Source organism: Natrix helvetica (assembly GCF_964273705.1).
Source record: "Natrix helvetica genome assembly, chromosome: 5".
In the NCBI taxonomy this organism is placed as follows: Eukaryota; Metazoa; Chordata; class Lepidosauria; order Squamata; family Natricidae; genus Natrix; species Natrix helvetica.
In genome coordinates, this window is record NC_138551.1 from 34,892,740 (window position 1) to 34,914,627 (window position 21,888).

Sequence of the window (21,888 nt, forward strand, 5' to 3'; positions counted from 1 at the left end):
TTGTCCCTACGCATATTTATTTGGAAATAAAATCCCTCAGATCGAGAAAAACTCCTTTTTCTCCCCAATCTAAGCATAGTTTCAATTTCCCAATCCTACATAGGCACACTTACTAGGACAGAACATGCAATATCTGTTTATGTTCATATTGGATAAACTAAAACATTGCCAAAAAGCTATGGAAAGAGATCATGTTTTGGGGAAATATTTGAGATGTTTTTCCAGAGAAAGCTCCAAAATGGAAAGTTTGGGAGATGTCATCCTCCTCTGTTTTTATCAATCACATCTACGTCCAGCTTTCTCCAAGAAGGTAATAGTAGCGTTCTTTTCCCCCTTTCATTTCATCGACACAACACAACAACCCCCGAAGATTCTATTATTATTATTATTATTATTATTATTATTATTATTATTATTATTATTATTATTATTATTATTATTATTATTATTATTATTATTATTATTATTATTATATTCTATTATTATAATAGAATTCTATTTTATTCTATTATATAGATCAGGCTGACAAATCGCGACTGGTCCTGTGAGAACCCAACTAGCTTTACCGAACCGTTTTGAACTTTGCTGTCCCAAACGGGTTCTTGATTCTTGCCCTCATCAATAGTACAGTCGGTGCCAACACACACACACACACACACACACACACACACACACACAGGGGGGGGGCTTTTTTCACTCCTCTCTTATGGTGCTAGCAACGAAAGACGTTCCAAAGGTTCCTCCTCCAGGTTGGGCGGGAGGGAACTGAGGAGGAGGAGGAGGAGGAGGAGAAGCGGCGAAGGGCAGGGCTGGAAGAAGGAGGTGTACTAAAGCTGGCGAAGGTGCGATGCCAGGAGACTTCGCGGCGCCCCAGCTTGCCTCCCTCTCCCTTTCCTTCTTCCGTCCTTCCTCCCAGCCCTCATTCGCCGCAGAAAATGACGACGGCCGCGGATCCGAGCCTCAAGGTCTCTCCGAGGTAAGGTCTGGGCTTTGCTTGTCTTTCTCGCCTGCCCCGTCCTTCGTTTTGCAGCGTTGCCCTTCGCGGGGATTCTCCTTTTATCCCGACCGCAGGGCTGGGCGCCGGGCTCCAGGGCAGCTGACCGCTCCTCCCGCGAGAAGCTTGGCGGAGGGGAGCGAAGAAGCAGCATTCGTTTTTTTTTTTAAAAAAAAAACCCTAGGCTTGAAGGGCTGAAGGGCTGAAGAGCCTCGCGTGTCCCGTCCTTTGCCTCAAAGAAGCGCTTTGTCCCGAGGTGCCCGAATACTAGCAATACTGAATACTTACTTCACGCGGGACAGCCGCACGAGCTGTGAGTGTCTTGTGTACATCGCCGGAGTGAATGTCTATGGAGATTCTCAGCCATCCAGGTCCTGGTTTGTCCCAAAGGTGCTTCTTCAGGAGGCAACTGGATTTTCTGTTTATTTATTTTTTCCCTTTGAAGACGTTTCGCTTCTCATCCAAGAAGCTTCTTCAGCTCTGACTGGATGGTATTAAATCCTTCCATCCCTCCCCTGTCAGAGCTGAAGCAGCTTCTTGGATGACAGGCGAAACGTCTTCAAAGAAAAAAACAGGAAGTTCAGTTGCCTCTTGAAAAAAAGCATCTTTGGGACTTCGCTGGAGTAAGCTTAAATTGGAGCTTTAAATTGGGGGAGGGGAGGGAGAACCGACCATCTATTTGATTTAAAACTGCCGCTGACAGAATCCAACCTTTTTTCTTCGTCCCTCATCCCAGCAAACTGGGGACGGTCCTAACCGAGGTCAAACTATAGAACCTTTGAACTGGATTCTTTTTCCCTCTAGAGAAAGAGTCGCCCAAAGGCGCCTCCCCACGCGACACCAAACGAACTGCCTCCCGTCTTAAACGGTGTCCATTAATAACCGCTCACGTTGGCTTCAAAGAAAGGGCAGATGGAAAGAAACGAAGGGAGGAAGGTTGGCTTTTCACGGGACTGGAGGGAACGTGACTCTGGGCTGCAGGGCCCGTGGGAATTGGGAAGTGCGGACTGGCCCAGTAAAGCAAAGCTACAGGGTCGTGCCAGGTGCGGGCATGTGGCAGCCCCGACCCATTAAAATTGAAAAAGGATTCTTGCTTTCCCAACGGATTATAGGATTATAGTAACGGCTTTGTGGTTAAAAAAATCTCCCAGCAAGGTTGTATTTGGGAATGGGGTTGGGTTTTGGGATCATATAATTTCAGAATATTCTATTGAGAGAGAATGCTGTGTTACAAAACACACATACGCACACATATATAAATATGTATCCACTGTAAATTTAATCAGGCAGGAGGGAGAATGTATTTCTTTTTTTCTTTCTTTAACATGGTTTATCACCTTTTCTTATGGATTTCAAGTCTAACATAAAATACAAGGCAGTGGAAATTCAGTACTTGGAATTTCTAGTACTGACTAACATTTATCATGATCAACATTTTCATTATACATATGTTATGAGAGAGGTAGTGTCTGTTTTAATATAAATCACTGTATTTGTTTAAATTCAGTTGTATTAAGTTTGCAGTAACAGAAGCCACTGCAGGAATCTGTTTTTCCCAGTGCCCAAAGATTATTTGGGGCTTCATATGCCCCATGAAAAACAAAGGAAGAAGATTAAATGCTTAAAGTCGTCATTACAGAATATGCTACACAATATGTAACATTACAGAATAAAAGAATTTTAAAAAATCATGATCCATTATAGTTTTTGTGTTTAATGTTATCATTTCCATATGCTTTTGTTACATGCTACAGGAGTGTATATTTTATGGCTGCCTTACATCCATTGCTGTCTGACCCAAATATCATAGATTGCTCCAAGAAGCAATAAGTTTATGATTTGTTCCTTTAGCTAATGAGTTTTCACTTTATTCCCTTGAGAAGATGCAGTTGGTCAAGTAAATATTAAAAAATCATTATAGAGAGTTAATGGTGTCTTAGTGGAATAGTTAAAAATAAACATCCAGACATCTTCGAGCTAGTTCAGTCGCTCTTAATGGACAGCATTTGTCTCATTCATACATCTCATAAGCCAGTAAATAGAGTGCAAGCATAGCCATCTCTAACCATCTATGTGCTAAAGGACACACATCATGGTTGAACAGCAGAGGGTGCAAAATTGAGCCCTTTTCTCTTACTAGAAAAAACTAATTAGGGAAAACATTAAATCTGTTTATTATATATATATATTTAATGTGATTTGCTTTTTGGACTTGATAAAATAAAAAAGCACAACAAAGCAACTAACGGATTGTAGTAATGCATAATCATTCAGATTTCCTTTAATATTTAAATGCAGTTCATTTAAGAAGATTAAAATTAGCTTTAGCATCAATGTTCATAAAGACATAGAACTGATAAATCGTGAAATGTCCAGGAGAATCATGCAAAGGCTGTGCTTCCTGATTTGAGAGATGCCATTAATTTCTTTTATGGCTATAGTATAAATCCTTATTCTAGTCTGAAATATTTTGCAGAGGCAGACAAATTGGTGCCTTCCAGATATTTTGAACTTCAGCCACTGTAGATATTTGCCTGTTTTGTTCCTGTATGTACTTATTGTAATGTATATATCTATCTTGTTCCTCACAGTTTTAGCATGTGTATTGTGCATAAAAATAAAATGAGATGTAACATTTTAACATCTCTCGATTGGAATGCTTAAGATTATCTTCTAAACATGCCAACTAAAGATCAAGTCCCCAAGTATATAACCTTCCCTTATACTTTCAGTAACTGCAAAACTGAAAAGAAGCTGATTTTTCCTTCTACTTCACTTCATCTCCATAGAGATGAAGACAACATAACTGTTCTTTTCTGAATGTAGCTACAATAATTCATTCTATTAGAAAACTTGATTGTCTGTGGTTTCCAATAGAAATATAACCATATTTGAACAAAGTTTAGTTCCTCTTTGCTCATTTTTTTCCATCAAGCCAGGAAGGTCAAGGATGGTACAGGCAAAATCAATCCTGTCTGTTCTTAGAATTACTGAATGACTGAATTTACTTTAGAAAATATGCTCTTAAGATCTTTAGGACTCTCTGCAAGATGTACTTCTTGAAAATAAGAACATGTTTTTCAGTTTCTAGGAAAGAATTGGAGATTGCCCATTTCAAGACACTGATAGTGTATTTTAATAAGAAATGACAAAATGAAATTGAGATGGATCAGACTTGTAATATTTTTCAGTTCCTTAATGTAGATTCTGATTACATTATTTTCATTCTCCTGCTTGTTCCAAATGCAAGTGAATCATACTTTCTTATTTATTTTTATTATGAAAAAAAGGCTAGCTATTTTCTCCTTTCCCTCCTCTCGTGGCAAATATGTCCATACAACATAAACTATAGAAAAGGAAATGATGCATTTTGCTTAAATGCACTTGTGAAAATTCTGATGCGCCGCCAAGAAATCTTGATTATGGGATGACTAGTAAAGGTAAATAGAATTAAGTGCAAAATAATCTAATATTATCAGTGAGACTTTAACCATGCTTTTGCTTGGACCTTATATGATGGAGAGTAAAACATACCTCTTGCATGTGAAATCCTCCTCCCCATCAATTGGTAGGTGTGACTTTCCAACACCTACAATTTTATGTAGATAAAACTAGAACACCAATCTGTATGACCATCATTCACAAGGATTACGATTCACTTTGCAACTTGTGCTATACTATTGCTCTAGCATTCTCTTATGTTCCAATGACATGATTGAAGCAACATATGCTTAAATCTAGTGATATTATTGGTGATAATAATTTTAAATCCTTACTGCCTGAGTGAGAATCAACTGCCCAAGTGCTCCCTTAAAGTGAGTCTAAGAATTATATGCTCTGTTGCTTTGTATAATGTAAGAGTCTGACTTATGTCAGTATATCAGTATATAAGTCACTAATAGTTACTGCTTCCCTGAATAATACTACCTCGGTGCTGTTCTTAAGCTGCTACAGAAATGTTTAGCAGTGGTACAAGAAAAAAATTACCTATTTAATATAATCTATAATAGAAAGCTGTAGCTCCTGCTTTCAGGTGTACTTTTAAGGAGGTAAATAGATTCCATATACATCTTCATATATGTTAAGATGCAGATAATATACTTTGCTGAATTTGAGCAAACATAATAAGCTGCCAAATTTTAGTACCATGATTGATTAGCTTCACACCTGCAAAGCAATATACTTTGACCATCAGATACTTTACTCCTTTTCCAAGACCTGGTTTTCAGGTGCGGCAAATTGGCAGATGTGGCATATTTGGCAGAAGGTTCTCAGATGTGTCTTTACATAAGAAGGAAGCCACATTCACACAGAAAATTAAACAGGAGTCAAATTCTATGCGCCTGGATTTAACTTTCCCCCTTTTTTTTGATTCAATGAATACTTGGGTTTCTTTTGATGGCCTTGGAAGACGACTGATTTCTGTTGTCATAACAGATCCTTTTAGCCTGAGAAATGCTGATTCCTGTCTTGCCGTCTTATTCCAGTTGCTGAAAATTGGCAACCACTATGCACCCTGAAAATCATCAAATAAATTCTAGGTAAATTAATGCAACTAAACTCCCCTAAAGATTGTCCACTTCAGCATGAATGCATCTCTTATTTTTTAAAGTAGTAGAAAGTTGTTAACGTCCTTGTATTAAAAGTGTCACAATTGCATTGGTATAGTGAAATTAGTGGCATTTTTCATATTTGGAAACTCAGGGCAAGATAATATAGATGCAATAGTGCAATTTCTATGATATCGCTGAATTATATGCAAAGATTGATAGAATCACATGTGGGCCAGGATTGGGAAATGTAGAAATATAATTGTAGTCATTGTTAGTGTAAGCAAAACCAAATATTAAATGTCATAACAGGTTAAACAATCAATGCTAACTTACTTGCAGAAGAGAAATCCACAGTCAATGGGTTTTTTATTCACAGTAGACACATGTTGTTCTTAAGTGCCTCTTGAGTGACATTTAACTAGAGCACATGAAGTTAATCAACGGATTTATAACTGCCCAGCATGATGCAAAGAACTAGCATTTCCCTATGAGGTTAACTGTCATTGAAAAACAATTAATTATTAAATTATTATTACTTAAAAGTCAATTAATCATGACCTCCTGTTGTTAGTTTGAGTAAATGGCTACTTTTGCAGAACACCTAATAAATCAGATATAATTATATTCGCCACAATATGAAGTATGAGAACAAATTTTGTTAAAATTGATGAATTTCAGGAGATTACAAGGGACTAGAAGAGGTAAATCAAAGCACAACTTTTTTTTAATAAACAATAAATGTTAAACACAACCGGCTTCCATCTCTGCTTATAACTGAAGCCTAGGCAAGAAATTATTAGATGCAAAATTGAAATTATACGAAGAGCTCTTCTGGATAAATTATTGGTCAAGCATAGATCTATGGAAATTCGTAACCTGGATCTGAGTACAAGATAAGATTTAAGAAATGAGTCTCAAGGCAGCTACTGAAAAAGTTCATTGAATTGAAGTTTGAAAGACTTGTTTTAAAGGGAAAGAAACTATAAAATATAATAGAACTTTGAGTATCCCTTGTATTATTTTTCATAATTGACATGACTCCCAAATCCAAGAACATTGTTGGATTTTGGAGTCATGTCAATTATGAAAAATAATATTCACTGCATATTCACTGCAGCTAAAGGATCAAGGTAGAAACATCAGTACACAGCTGGATATATTGTAAAGACTTGCAGAATCTTGTCCACTTCACTGAGCTTAGCCTTAGAATTATACCCCTTTCCAAAAATTCAGCAACCTATAGAACTGGGACTTCGTCTTGGGTCTGAGTTGGGCATGTTGCTCACTTGGGGCTGTCCTTTATGATTCAACTAGCAGTTATATCTCAGCTCTCTTAATATTATAATATTATTAATAATAATACTAATACTATTAATATTATAATAATAATATTGTAATATTATAATAATCTGAGCTGAATGGCTGGGAAAGAAGGTCTAGTCCTAGCATTTTGTGTGGGTCCTAGAATATGACAAACTGGATTACCCATTTTTGCTTAATTTATTTTGCATGTGTGTGTGTGTATGTATGTATGTATGTATGTATACATATACATTTGTATATACATATATATTTACACACACACATACACACACACCCACACACACACGTGGTGGGTTCCTACCGGTTCGGCTGAACCGATATTGGTTTGGCGGCCTGGGTCGCTGGAACCAGCAGCGACTCAGGCCTGCTACACCCCTAAACCGGTTCTCCAGGCAGCTCCATAGATGGCACCATCTTGTTTTTTGCTTCTGCGCATGCGCAGAGCAATTTTTATTGCACCGCGCATGCGTGCGCAGCACACATTAAGTGCACACATGGGACATGGCCATGAGCGAATCGGCAATAGCAACTACTGGAACCCACCCCTGATATCTATCTATCTATCTATCTATCTATCTATCTATCTATCTATCTATCTATCTATCTATCTATCTATCATCTATCTATCATCTATCTATCATCTATCTATCTATCTATCTATCTATCTATCTATCTATCTATCTATCTATCTATCTATCATCTTATGAATAATGCCTTCCTTTTAGAGCTCGAAAACCAGCATGGCTCACTCAAGGCAACTGATTTTTCTTTCTTCTTTAACCTCTTATAATCTCTAGAAGCTCAAAATAAACAGATAATTAGATTTAGATGAGTTTTACTGAAAATATAGTTGAGATTTCTCCCAGAGCCCCATTTTAGTTTCCTTCATTTAGCTATGATTCCCATTTGTTTCTAAGTGGGGATGCAACTCTTCAGTCTCTATAATTCAGTCTCTATAAACTTCCTGTCTCCTCCCTTCACTTTTGTTATTTTTCGAAGATTCACACCTTTTTCCAAACCAACTAGGCCCACAGTGCCTTTCTATTTGACTAAGTCTAGAAGTGACCAATTGTAAGTGGAATACAATGACTTCTGTTTATCAGAATGGAAAATAGACATGGAAAAACAAGGAAAATCATCCAAAATCTCTCTGAATTTAGGAGTTAAATTGGCATGGCAAGGCACACCAACACACATAGTAACAAATTCAAAGTTGAAACAAACATGGAAGGATTATATTAAAATTACGTACAGTGTGGATGCCAACATAGAAGACATTCCATATTTGCAAGAGTTCTAATGGTAGAAGATGAAGTTACTGTAGGATCAATATTCCAGTGTCTGCCAAATAGAAGGCTACAGAATTTGAGAGAATATCTATAGAAATATGGTAGGCAATTTAGGAAGAATGGGTAATGGGTTTGTCTAATTTATGCCAGAAAATTGGGGAACCACACTGGGACTCACAGATTGGACGTGGGCAATCTACATTCCAATACCAAAGAAAAGACACTTAATGGAATATAATGCAAACTATTGCACAATATCCTTAAGTTCACATGTTGGCAAATCATATATGGGATCATCCAAGGCATATTGGTACCTCCTTGAAGATATCAGATCTCAAGATGGTTTTGAGAAAGAAGAGACATTATTGCTGATATCTCCTGGAGAGCTAAGAAAACCAAAGAGTACCAAACGAAAGTTAGTATCTGCATCATGAATTAAAGAAAAGCACCATGTCAAGCTATGGAATGTTCTTAGGAAAATGAGGATCCCAGAACATCTCATTGTCTTATTCCAAATCTAAATAGGAAACCACAGTCTGCATGAAACATGGCAAAACAGATTAGCTCCAGATTGGCAAAAAAAGTGAGTCAAGATTGTATATGTTATTTATTCAACTCATATGCTTAATATATAGTTGTAGTAGCTAAACTGGAAGATGACCATGATTTTAAAGTTTGAGGAAGAAATATAAATAACCAGAATCCAAATCATCATCATCTTCTCATAGATGAAAATGTATTTTCATTCTTCCAATGAAAGCCAAGGAGCATGGTGAAAAACTGGATCTAAGCTGAAATATACAGAAGACCAAATTCATAACAATATGTACAGTAATAAGCTAAAGAATTGACAATGAAAATATTGCATGGTGGATAGACTGAAGCACAATTCCACTTGAAACATAACCCTTTAAAAGATTTAATATATAGATATATTTTACCTACTGTGTTTTCTTTTTATTCACCTCTTTTGAGTCTATAAAAGCCTTGCATTAATATTTAAATCTCACAATTTTAAGGTATTATAAGTCATTTTTTCTTAGGATTTTCTGCAAGAGCCCCATTTTTTTTTGATAGAGAACATACAAATGTGTACATTTCTCATTTTTAAATCTCATGCATAAATGTATTATCACTTTCTTGTTCTTTTTAAAAATTTAAATAGAACTTATAGAAATTAAATATTTATATTCTATATCTTTCCTCTGTAACTCTTTATCTTCAAATGTTTAAATATGTCATTCTAAAAATGATCATAATAAACTATAACATTTAATATATTTTGCTTTCAGAGGTCTAAGCAGTAATATTTGTTCCATAGCTCAACTTTTCAGTGCAACTGCCTATTCCTGTCCACTTCTTATTTCTCTTCCCCATTCTCATTACTCATTCCATCATTAAAAAGGCACAACAAAGAATGTTCTTCCTGTGTCAACTCAAGAAGTTCAGACTGAGCTGTTGATACAGTTTTGCAGAAGAGTTATTGACACTATCATTTGTACTTTCATAACTGTCTGGTTTGGTACAGCAATCAAACAGGACAGGAACAGATTCCAATGGATAGTTAGGACTGCAGAAAGAATGATTGCAACCAGCCTGCCTTCCATAGAAGATCCCTATGTTGCATGGGTCAAAAGAAGGGTTGAGATATATCTATAGACTCCTTTCATCCTGGACATAAACTGTTTCAACTTCGCTCCCTGGGACACTACTGTAGGGTATTGCATGCAAAACAACTAGACACAGAGACAATTTTTTCCCCTCGTGAAATGACTCTGCTGACCACTTAACTCTCACAGTACTGTCTAATCAGAGGTGGTATTCAACATGTTCCAACCAGTTCTGGAGAACTGGTAGCAGAAAGTTTGAGTAATTCAGAGAACTGGTAAACACCACCTCTGACTGGCCTCGCCCCATCTATTCTCTTCCTCCTGAGTCCCAGCGGATCGGAATGGGGATTTTGCAGTGGGGTGGGAATGGGAATGGAGATTTTACAGTATTGTTCCCCTGCCATGCCCACCAAGCCACGCCCACAGAACCGGTAGTAAAAAAATCTGAATCCCACCATTGTGTCTAATTTCTATACATATTTATCCATTTGTATGGTGGTGGTATTACTATTATCCTTCTTACCATTTTTTACTACCCTCTCTTATTGTATGATAATGATGAGGATGAGGATGATGATGATGATGAGGAGGAGGAGGAGGAGGAGGAGGAGGAGGAGGAGGAGGAGGAGGAGGAGTACTCTGTTGTTTTGCATGTGCACTGAAAGCTTCTGCCCTGGAGCAAATTCTTTAAGTATCTAATCACACTGGGCCAAATAAAGTTATTCTATTCTATTTTCCAGTCCCTTTAATTTTTCCCATTGTTATAAAAACCAGGGCACTGAAAGCACTAATATAGGCGATGTCAATCTAACATCTAAATCCAATTTGTTCTGAATCCCACTGAGTTGATTAAATTATGTACAAGAAATAAATGATTATGTCAGCATTCCAAATATCATCCAAAATTAAATCAGAGTCCAAGGCAAAGCATTGTTCTAAGTTCCAATTTATTAAGAGAGACATGTTGGCACATCTGTGGAAACCTGAATCTGAAAACTTCCTGGGGTTTCCACCCAGTTGAAAGTTCATGATCTTGCCCCCACACCCACAAGTCCATCACATGGTCCAATCTTCAATTGCCACGCTGGCATCTTCACCCATCCACTTCCATTTATTTTTTTAAATAAATATTAAATAAATGTAAATGTCTCCTAGCTGCCAGAAGATTGGAAGTGCTTTCAACGTACCAGCTTTATTCATTTACTTATTTAAATGTCCTTTTCAACAACATCTTCTCAAAGTTGAAGTTGTTTATCAATTAAGTTATATCATTACAGGAGAAGTTCTTGCTGATGTACAAGACAGTTTATGTGGTTGAACAGAAGTAAGTTTGTGCTGCTTCAACTTCTTTTTTTTATAAGATTTTTTTATTTTTGAATAAACAGACAAACAAAACACAAAAAACACCACAAAACCATTTTCCATTACAAATTGTAGAAACTGTGTCAATTGGTTACAAAAAAATGTTCGTGCATCCCTTCCACAGTCATCACCTACAATTGATATCAAGTTATATATTTTAAATCAAATATATTTATATATATATTACTATGATCATACCTCAACCTTCATTTGACTATAATTGCTTTTATGTCCTTTTATATAAAATATTCCAAAATTTAAAGAAAAACCACAAAATGGCATTCCGTTAACTGTTTCCATTAGCATCCGGTAACATTACATCTTTATGACATATTCTAAATTAAAAAATGATTATAGGTTTCTAGACCTCCTTTCTTAATCACTGTATACAATTTATATCCAATTTCCTTTTATCAAACCAGTACATATATACACATTATTTTTAACTAAATTTTACTAAATTTTTTATTATAAGCTTTCATACATAACAGAATTTCTAAACTTCCTTTCATAGTCACCATTTGCAATTTATATCAAATTTCCTCTTATCAAACCAATACAAATGTATACATTGTTGTCATTATCAATTATTTATCTAACTATATCTATTATCACTTCATTTTTTACATAATGCTCTAAATTTAACTAAATTTGTCTAATTTTTTATTATAAGCTTTCATATATCAACATGTGTCTTTTCAGTAATAGTGCACTCTTATGTCTTTTGCCATTTGTGGGATTAGTCTTCTGGTTGTTTCCTTAATAAGATTTGTATGGACTTCTCTTCGCAACTTGTTGCTTGTTGCATATCTTATATAATCTTGAAACCATATCTTTGGTTATCAATAGTGCTTCTGACAAAATTTCTCTCCTTAGATTTATCAATTCCTCTCTTTTTTCTTCTCCTGTACCTTGAAATCTGGGGTAGAGCTCCTGTCCATCTATCTCCCCTTTCTATATTCCACTCGTTCCATTTCCAACCACGCTCAGTTCACTGTTGATATCAACAATTATCTTGTCTCTTTGTTCATTTTTGCCTTCAGTTTTTAGGACTCTAAGCTCCACTTTTTCCATTTGATGAACATCTTTAATTTTTCCATCAAATTTTACTGTTTTACAATGTATGTTTTCCAATCTCTTCTCAATTTTCTGTTACTTCTAATAATTTTTGAATTTTAAACATAATCTTTTACAATGTTAAGGTTTCTTTTTGATGTTGTGCCATTCTTCCAACTTCCAACACTGCCACTTTAGCATTCAAATTTTTTTATTAGATTTGACGCAAGTTCATTTATAATCTTTCAAAACAAGGCTTTGTTTTCACTTCTCTCCAGCTGCCAATGAAGATCCCAAAGAGCACCTGTATAAACAACCCATGCTCTTCTCCTTATCACTCTCTATAAACAATCTGAAGAACCTTGAAGTGCAAAGTCAAGATGATCAAAGCGAAAAAAGAAAGGGCAATGTTTCGAGGACTCAAGCCTCCAGGCTCCAAGTGGCAATGTTACTTCCTTTCCCTCTGATAGTACAACCCGTTTTGTATTCCTTTTATATCTTCTTTATATTTCAGGTTTCAAAGAAACAAAATTCTTAAGTGAAACAAAACAGAAAGAAAAAACCTATCCAAACCAGTATTATAAAAATAAAGAAAAACATTTTAATCCATAGGTAAAAAAAAGTAGAAGAAGAAAAACTAATCCGTTCACTTTAAAAAATAGGAAATATTTGCAAAAATTCCATCCATAAAAGAAAGTTAAAAAAAGATAACACACTGTCCAATGTAGCTTAATTTCTCCGCTTATTTTCTTCAGTTTTCAAATTTAATTTAGCTTTAATTTGGGGGGGAACAGTCTCTTTTATAACAATAAGATTTCCTCACCAGATGACACACTTGCTCTTTCTGCTTTTATCCTGTTCCAGAGCTGTCTCAACTTCAGCAGCTTTTAGCTGTGCTTCTGTCGCCGGCAAGAAGAGATTATCTGGGATCAATCAGGGACTTTGCGATGTCCCTGAGATCAGCAAGACATATTCTTACCTGTCACCGTCTCTTCAGGACTGTTTAGGTCCAAAAGGGTCGTCCACTGGCAAAAGTATCAACTGTGATCTCGGAGCTCCGAGATCGCACATCGTGTCGTTGCAACATCAGTGCCTGTCTCCCCTCCTTCAACTTCTTGTATATTTGTTTGGAAGAGACCTCATTCTCTTTGCTTCTGCTCTAGCACATTTGCATTTTCATCCACAATTTCTCACTTTAGAAATAATAAGTGATTAAAAACTTGCTGCTTTCTTGGCATTGCTGCTGTTGTTATATATCAGTTTAGAACAATGATGGAGAACCTATGGCACGTGGAGCCATTTGTCAGGGCACACGAGGCGCTGCCCTGTCAGCTGGCCAGCATGCATGTGAGCGCTGGCCAGCTGAGTTCACCCTTTTTAAAGCCATTTTTGCCCTCCCCAGGCTCCAGAGCCTTTATAGGAGCCTGGCGAAGGTGAAAAGAGCCTCCCCCACCTCCCTGGATGCTCTACAGAGGCTTCATGAGCTTCCCTGAAGCCTCCGGAGTGCAAAAAACCTGCCCTATGGGCAAACCGGAAGTTCAGGAACGGACTTCCAGTTTGCTCAGAGGGTCATTTTGACTGCTCCGGAGGCTTCAGGGAAGCGTCCTGAAGGTCCCTCAAGCCTTCGGAGCACTCAAAACAACCCTCCGAGCAAACTGGAAGTCACCAGGGGTCGCACATTGCATTATGGGTGCGGCACGCCTGCACACTACCCCCCTGCGCTCCCCCCACTTATGGCACACAAGCCAAAAAAGGTTCGCCATCGCTGGTCTAGAATGATCACTTATATTTGCTGGAGACTCATTTCTATTTTATTTCAACTTCCTGAAAAAAACACTGTAAAAGGGCTAGATGGTTTCTAGTGCTAAAAAAGCCATTTATTTCCTCTGTAATTCTAATGTGATGCTAGTTACCTAAACCTGTTCAGCATTTTTTTTTACTTTTTCTTCTATTAGTTCAACAATACATAATAAATTGATCTGGTAATTCAATCAATGCAAACATCAGTGATCTGAGAAGGCTGTAAAGTTCAACAATTGTTTGTGTGTGACAGAAAAAGAGAGCAGGAAGAGAAAGAAATCCTTTTTTCATGAAAACAAAGTTTCCTAGCCAAAACTGGATTCGTTTATTATGGCTCAGCTCAAACAGTTTCGGGATTGTCATGGCACCTGTGATGCAATGCACCTACTGTAGTTTGTCCAAACATAACGGCAGTTCTAGAGGAAACTATTTAGGTCAAAATATTGTTTTCTCAACCTCAGCCATTTTAAGAGGTTGAAGGACTTGATGGCTGGCTGGGGAATTCTAGGAGTTGAAGTCCACATATAGTTGCCAAGGTTGAAAAACACTGGGTCAAAGTATAGAACTCCTCTTTAAAAGAGATGGTAGATGATGCTCAGTAGAAATCATGAGCTTTGCATGCAGGAAGGTCCCCATTCACCTCCAGCTATATCTTGTCAGACATCAGGGCAAGGAAAGCATCACTGACAGGTTGAAGAGTCATTGCCGCGCAGAATAGATAATAATGGACGAGTTGACAGATACACAGAGCAGCTTTTGCTGGCATATGGGAGATAATGAATTCAAAGAAATATTGTTTATATATGTAGAATCTGACAATAATATTCTGTCCATGCAGTTGAGCTATAGCATTCATCAGTTTTATCCCCTAGCATTTATATTCCATCTTATTATAAAAGATAAAGTAGTGAGATATGCCAGAGTCTAGTTTTCATGGATTACTTGCATACTGCAACAAACCAATAATAAAACTGTATGCATTAATTTGTTTCTGGAGGAGAATATTAAAGCTCAAATGTGAAAACAACGGCTGTGGCTTTCAACTAAGCCAATAATGATAATGCAGCAATGTTTATTCTCAGGGATTGTCTGTTTCTTTCAACTCTTCCCTCTTTGAAGCCCCAAATTTAAAAACCTTAGCTAATTAACCCCAACACTTTATAGCCCAGGCAGGGAGGTTAAAAATTTAGAGTACTAGGAACACTATGTATTATGCTGCTGCTGTCTGCATTCCCAACCCCGTTGTCAATTTCTATGCATAAAATTTAACAATAATTTGGAACAAAACTGCAGTTAATCCAAGGAACAAAGGTTTACAGATTAGGAACACTTGAATCATCACAGTGTAAATTAAGGCAAGTATTCTACTGCTGTCGGTCTTATCTCAATTACATTTTGAAACGACCTCCGGCCATTTTAACTATAATAAAGAGATTGCAGAGAACTTAAATATATTATTTGCTTCTGTATTATGAAATATGTTAACCAAATACCCACACCTGAAACTTATGGGTTTCCCCCCCCCCCAAATAGGGGTAGAGGTACTATATCAACAAAAGTAATAGCATATATATTTCAGTGCTTATAAACATTAATAAAATCACTGGATCAAAATGGCATCCATTCAAAAAATTCATCTATACTAGAAGGTAAAATTGTTGACCGTATGAGCAAGATGTATGTATACCAGTGTTTCTCAACCTAACCATTTTAAGATTGTAGATGTCCCCATCAGTGGTGGGATTCAAATTTTTTTACTACGGGTTCTGGTGGGCACGGGCTTGGTGGGCATGGTAGGGAAAGGATACTGTAAAATCTCCATTCTCACTCCACAATAGGCAAATGTTACTTCAAAATCCTCATTCCCTCCTGATCAGCTGGGATTCAGAGGCAGAGAATAGATGGGGGCGGGGCCCGTCAGAGGTACTATTTACCAGTTCTCCGAACTACTCAAAATTTCCGCTACCGGTTGTCCAGAACTGGTCAGAACTTGCTGAATACCACCTCTGTCCCCATGCTGGCAGGTGAAATCTGGGAATTGAAGTCTACATATTTAAAATGCCAAGGCTGAGAAATACTAATGTATTTCACTTACTGTTTGGGTAAACAAGTGCTATAATGACTGTTTTGATAAAGGATTAAAATGTGGATCCAGGACATGATAGGTCCATTAGTAGGAAATTGATGGAAAGAAGACTTAAAGCAGTGGTTCTCAACCTGTGGGTCGGGACCCCTTTGGGGGTCAAACGACCCTTTCACAAGGTCGCCTAAGACCATCGGAAAACACATATTTTTGATGGTCTTAGAAACTGAGACACAAATTTTATGGTTGGGGGTCACCACAACATGAGGAACTGTATTAAAGGGTCACGGCATTGGGAAGTTTGAGAACCACTGACTTAAAAGAAAGAATGTATAGAAAAGCCAATATTGCTGGAGAAAAATAAGTATGGTATCTGCGAAAGAAATTCTGATTCTTGATGTTGATAGCTTCAACATACTGTATATGTATCAAAATCAATTTGTTAGTGAATATCTGTCCTAATTATGAAAACAGTATTTTTTAAAATAATGAAATAATTTTTTTCTATATGCATATTACCCCAGAGAGCTGAATATGAATTACCACAATCTGTGATGAACCTGACAATTGTCAATATTATTTGGATATGATGCAAACTGTAGTTCCAATATTTGATTTTGGGAAGTCATCTAAACAATTTGATGGGGGATCTTATTTATGGAATAAATGGGCATTACTTTTAAAAATCATATTTGTTATTTTTGCCGTGGTGCTGTTCAGCTTTCCTACCAGTCTGGGTATCAAGCATAAGTAGAAGCAGAAAGCTTTTCATAAACCACAACTTCATAAACTACACTAGTACTTACTCTATGACAAGCAGACATATAGACAGGGAATAGTTGTCATGATAATCCATGCTTCTTTGTCATGATAATCCATGCTTCTCTTATAGCTTTCTGAGTATCATACTATTGCTTATAAAGTGAAATCTCTTATATTCTAAGGAATGGAATTAGAGATTAATACTCTGTTTTTTTAATACGTTGCAGTGCTAGCTAAATTATAAAAATAGTAGAGATCTGATACAATGAAGTTTTATAATGCTAATCTGAAGGGGTACCTTCTCTTCATTGTTCTTGGCAGATCCAACATTGATTTTGGAGATTCCAATACTCCAAAGGGAAATATTGACTTTATCTTTTTTCCTCTCATACTCTCCCCTCTCATTGGTGTTAACACATGTTAACTTTGAGTTCATACTGGATAAAGTCAATGTTCCATAATCCTAGATCTATGCAGACTGATTCACATATGCAGGTCATTACTTGAGAGGTGACACTGATAGACTTGCAGAGGAATATCCAGATTCAAATGCAAGCTGTGTCATGACAGTATAAACAGAACCTATTTCAATGAATATTTGGAAAATATAGTGTAGGAACCATAAAATGAAATTGTATTTTGGGTGAGGCTGAAACAAAGGTGAACTAGAGCCCAGAGTTGGGTGAGCTGTTCGTTTTCTTGCTGCGATCTTCTTTCATTGGGTTGGGGGTGGGAAGAGACTGTTGTCCAATTTTTATTTTTATTTTTTTACCTAGAGCAGTAGTTGTGGGAATAGAGAAAAATCTCTTCACACCCAGTCTTTTGCACAAAGCCATGTGAAATTAGTTTGATGGCTGCTTACATGAATCCAGGTCTACAGCATAGTTATAGATAAGGTGCAAAAGTCATATAATGGATGTGAGAAATAGCCTGAAGTGCTACCAGATAGAGACTGTGATATGTAGCAGTTTTGACTGTGTTCCCCCCCCCCCCCCGCCGGTAAAATGCTTGTTCTCTTTTGAAATGGCAACATTTAGTTATGCCAAAGATTTTGTAAATTTTGTTTTGGTTTTCATTCCTGAATAGCACTAAGAGTCTCTTGTTTGAGATAGGCGGCCATACTAATTGAATGAATGAATGAATGAATGAATGAATGAATGAATGAATGAATGAAGGAAGGAAGGAAGGAAGGAAGGAAGGAAGGAAGGAAGGAAGGCTCCCTTAAAATAAATGGTTCTGTTTAAAGACAAAGTCAAGGATGAGACATTTTAATATGCAGATATGATTATTATGCTTAGTAAGTGACTTGGCCATAAAATTCCAGTTTGGTAAATCTAACCTTATTGCAAAGTAGGTCATTTGGATGAGTTCCCACATTTAATAGAATAAGATTTTTCAAAAAGTGTAAAGCAAGGAAAGAAAATATCTAAGTCAAGTTACATAATTGTGGCTTTTTTTTTCCATTCAGTATTCCCTATTTGATATTTATTCTAAGATGACATATAGTTTAATATTAAGATTCCTACCACGATTCAATTGTGGTACATATGAAATCCCTGTTCAATATAACATAATGTGCATTGAATACAGGCAATGGAGCGCTATATATTTAAAATACAAAGCTGGTGTTTATTTAACTTGGCTGATTGAGTGACAACGTATAATACTAGAAACAGATTCTTACATCCTTTATAGTCATAATCCTGAGACATAGATTATCGCATAAGACCCCTAATGTGTGATCTATGTAGCTTGTGGAATTAGGCCACAGATAGCATTTACAGTTTGCCTGAGGTTTTCATCCATAACAAATCCCAAAGACATTTGCAAGAGGTATTTTTAGCTGTCACTTTGACTAACCATCTGTGCTTTTACTGAGGAATATGCATGGTTAGAAGTGAACAAATAATGCTAAACAATTCTAACTTTTAAATCACAAATGCAATTGCTGGGGTACATATGTCACCCAAACATATTTTGTTTATGTTTGTTGCCAAATCAGTACTATATATTTGAAAGAATGCATGTAAAATAAGAAAATCTGGATTAAAATTTCAGTGATTTTGCTATGCTAAATATTTGTAAGGTTAAGCGATATTATATAGGGATTGACTCTGCTTCAACGAACCTGTTTGGGGTTTCACCATTTGTCATACAACTCATTAGTAAATAATCTGGAGCTTAGAACCATTTAGCTAACTTAAACACATGGTGTTGTGGTTTTATTAATGCATTATCTTGGAAAATGGATTTAGTTTTCTAAGCTGGGTCCTCCTGTCCACCTTTCAAAAACACTGTTCTCACTTGAGAACAGAGACAAGTTCTTATTTTCAAATATACTTTATATACCCATGAAATACCCATGAAGACCTGAGGCATTGGTTTTGAACCAACTGAAATTTTCAGGTGATCCAAAAGAACCCCATGTAAAGTGTGCTGCAGTAGTCTATATGTATGTCATAGTATATATAATTGAGTATAGCATCCAGAATATTGCTAAAATGATGATGGCTCTTGTGAGCCATATGATAATACAGGGTTTCTATATTTATGGATACTTGACAAATTTCTTTTCAGAATGCCCCTCCCCCATTTTCTGGGAAATAACCTTAACCTAATATTTCACTGTCATGACTTTGTAATGAATGTATCAAATAGCACTCTAACTCCATATTTTGCACATGAGCATTGACAGTGATAGAGGTTCCAGGTCCTAGAAATGTACTTCAAGCTTCAAAAAGAATATGGAATTATTACTAACTTCAGTCTTTATGAAATTAGCTTTATACATTATAGGATTACAGCACTGGATTCTGTCCAGTGGATCCATTTCCACTCCAGATTGCTATGCTGACTGACTTTTCTTTTGCTTCAGTATCAGATTACCATCAGATTTGTCTTGTTTGTAATAATGGAGAGAAAAGGAATCCACTCTTTGCACTTGCGATTGCTCCCAACTAACTTGACATGAGAAATGTCAGTTAAAAAGCTAGTCAAAGAGCTGACTATCATAAATGCTAACTAGCCAAATTGATGAGAATATTTCCAAAACACATTAGTGCAGGATTTCATTGTGAGGCAGCACTGCTGTTCAATCAGCTGGAGTTAAGACACATTACTGGCCTTGAAAGATCAGGTATGAGCAACTGATGTGACCTGACAGTATTACAACAAAGTCCACGTAAATCATCAGGACATACCCAGATTCAGATCAAATAGCCATCAGGAGGAGATCATGGCCTGGAGACTGGACAGGAGCAACTAAAAAGGACATTCTAGTGAACTGTTTAAGCTCCTGTCAGCTCTTTCTCTAATGACTGAGAATGACATTTAGTCTTACCACTGTAGTACTTAGAAAATGTCCTTGACAGATACCGCCATCTAAGCGTGGGAGTTCCTTAAGGGAGAATTCAAGCAGCCAGCCCAAGGTTTAAGATATGAACTACGTTATGCCATCATATTCTGCTCTGGTTCCATGTTCGTTTGAGGATTTGGGCTATTACAAGTGTTATTGCAGCAAAATACGCAGGAAAGTTATTTTATATGCACATAGTCATGTGACCTAATGGAACATATTTCCTTCAGTAAGAAAGGTAAAGTTTCTGACTAGTAGAAAACATTCTTTCTCTTTTGGTGATCAGGATGGCAATTCTTGGTACATTTATATGAGTCAGTCCTTGCGTCAAAGCTGAATTTATGTAAAGGTCTTTGCCTCATGACTTCCTATTACACTAATTCAGTAACAGTAGCATTTAAGACTGGTATGAGCTTTGTCTGATTATGAATTGTCTGATAAAATTCTTAGATAATTTCTTTGAACCCCATTCTTCAAAAACTGATTAACTGTTTGATGTCTGTGCTTATAGAAATGGCCTGCTTTGCTTCCTAAATTTAATCAACCCCATTGTATTCTTTGCCTTGAAAAGCTATAATTTACCTCTTTCCTTGAGTATGAAACAGACGACTTAGTATAAGATGTAGTGTGCAGTTTCTTGCCTGCTGGCATAGTGAATGGATGTAACCACTATATAATTTGGAAGCCTCAAATTGCTTCTTTGATACAGAAGAGAATATTTTATTGTATTGTTGGAGGTGGACAGATGCTATATCCAATGTAGTTCTGTATTCTGTTTTTTTTTTAAAGGCAATCAGTCCACTATTTCAGAGCATGGTTCCAATACTGAAAACGTTATAATAAATAGCTAATAACAAATAGTATGATGCTTTGAGCATCATACAAGAACTAGAAGGGGACGAGGTATGAAGGATTATGAAATAATATTTGATTCATTTGTACCAATGTCACTGATTCATCCCCCCTCCTTCTCTCCTCAGCAACTTTGAATGTCCCTTGATGTACGAAATTTCGCACCACGGTGGCACGGATAATAGTGTCAGAAGTTCAGTCACAGCATGTAAGAAGGTACCGTAATTCCTTTTTGAAGTTGTTTTAGTCAGCAATTCAGCTACGCTGTTTACCCATTATTTCAATAATATTTGGAATGAACTCAAGGTAAACAACTCAATGATGAAAAATATTAATATCTGGAAGCAATCAATTGACCAATCATTTGCTGAAAAATAGTTACATATTCTAAAAACATACTTGCTCCGTTTTTATGGACAAACCTGATTATACAGTGTAATAGTTCTTAGCCTATAAAAACAGTGGCTTATAACAATACGTGCCTTAAACCAGTGACGTGCGGTGAGGTTTATGGCTGGTGAGGCTGGTGACATCATCAGCATGAGCCGTAGTCCCCTTCATGTAGACTCAGGAAGGCGGGGAATGGGACCATGTGTGCAGGAGGCTGAAGCTGCCTCAGCCTCCTGCACACGTGGTCCCATTCCCCTCCTTCCTGACTCCTGAGTCAATATGAAGGGGACCACAGAGCGCGCTCCGCGGGACCGCAGCTCACGCTCCGCGGTCCCCTTCATGTTGACTCAGGAAGGCAGGGAATGGGACCATGTGTGCAGGAGGGAGGCTGAGGCTAGAGGAGCCTCCTGCACACATGATCCCATTCCCGGACCATGTGTGCAGAAGGCTCCTCAGCGC

General features: G+C 37.0%; 1 protein-coding gene across 1 annotated transcript in view; it reads left to right on the top strand.

The window, feature by feature from the left end:
* Nucleotides 1-920: 920 nt before the first annotated feature.
* Nucleotides 921-21,888, top strand: part of SPHKAP (SPHK1 interactor, AKAP domain containing) — a 68,035-nt gene continuing 47,067 nt past the window's right edge. The window contains exons 1-2 of the mRNA XM_081955898.1: nucleotides 921-976; nucleotides 21,168-21,255. Coding sequence (XP_081812024.1) covers nucleotides 936-976; nucleotides 21,168-21,255 — 129 coding nt within the window. The 5' untranslated portion in view covers nucleotides 921-935. The remainder of the gene's footprint in view (nucleotides 977-21,167; nucleotides 21,256-21,888) is intronic.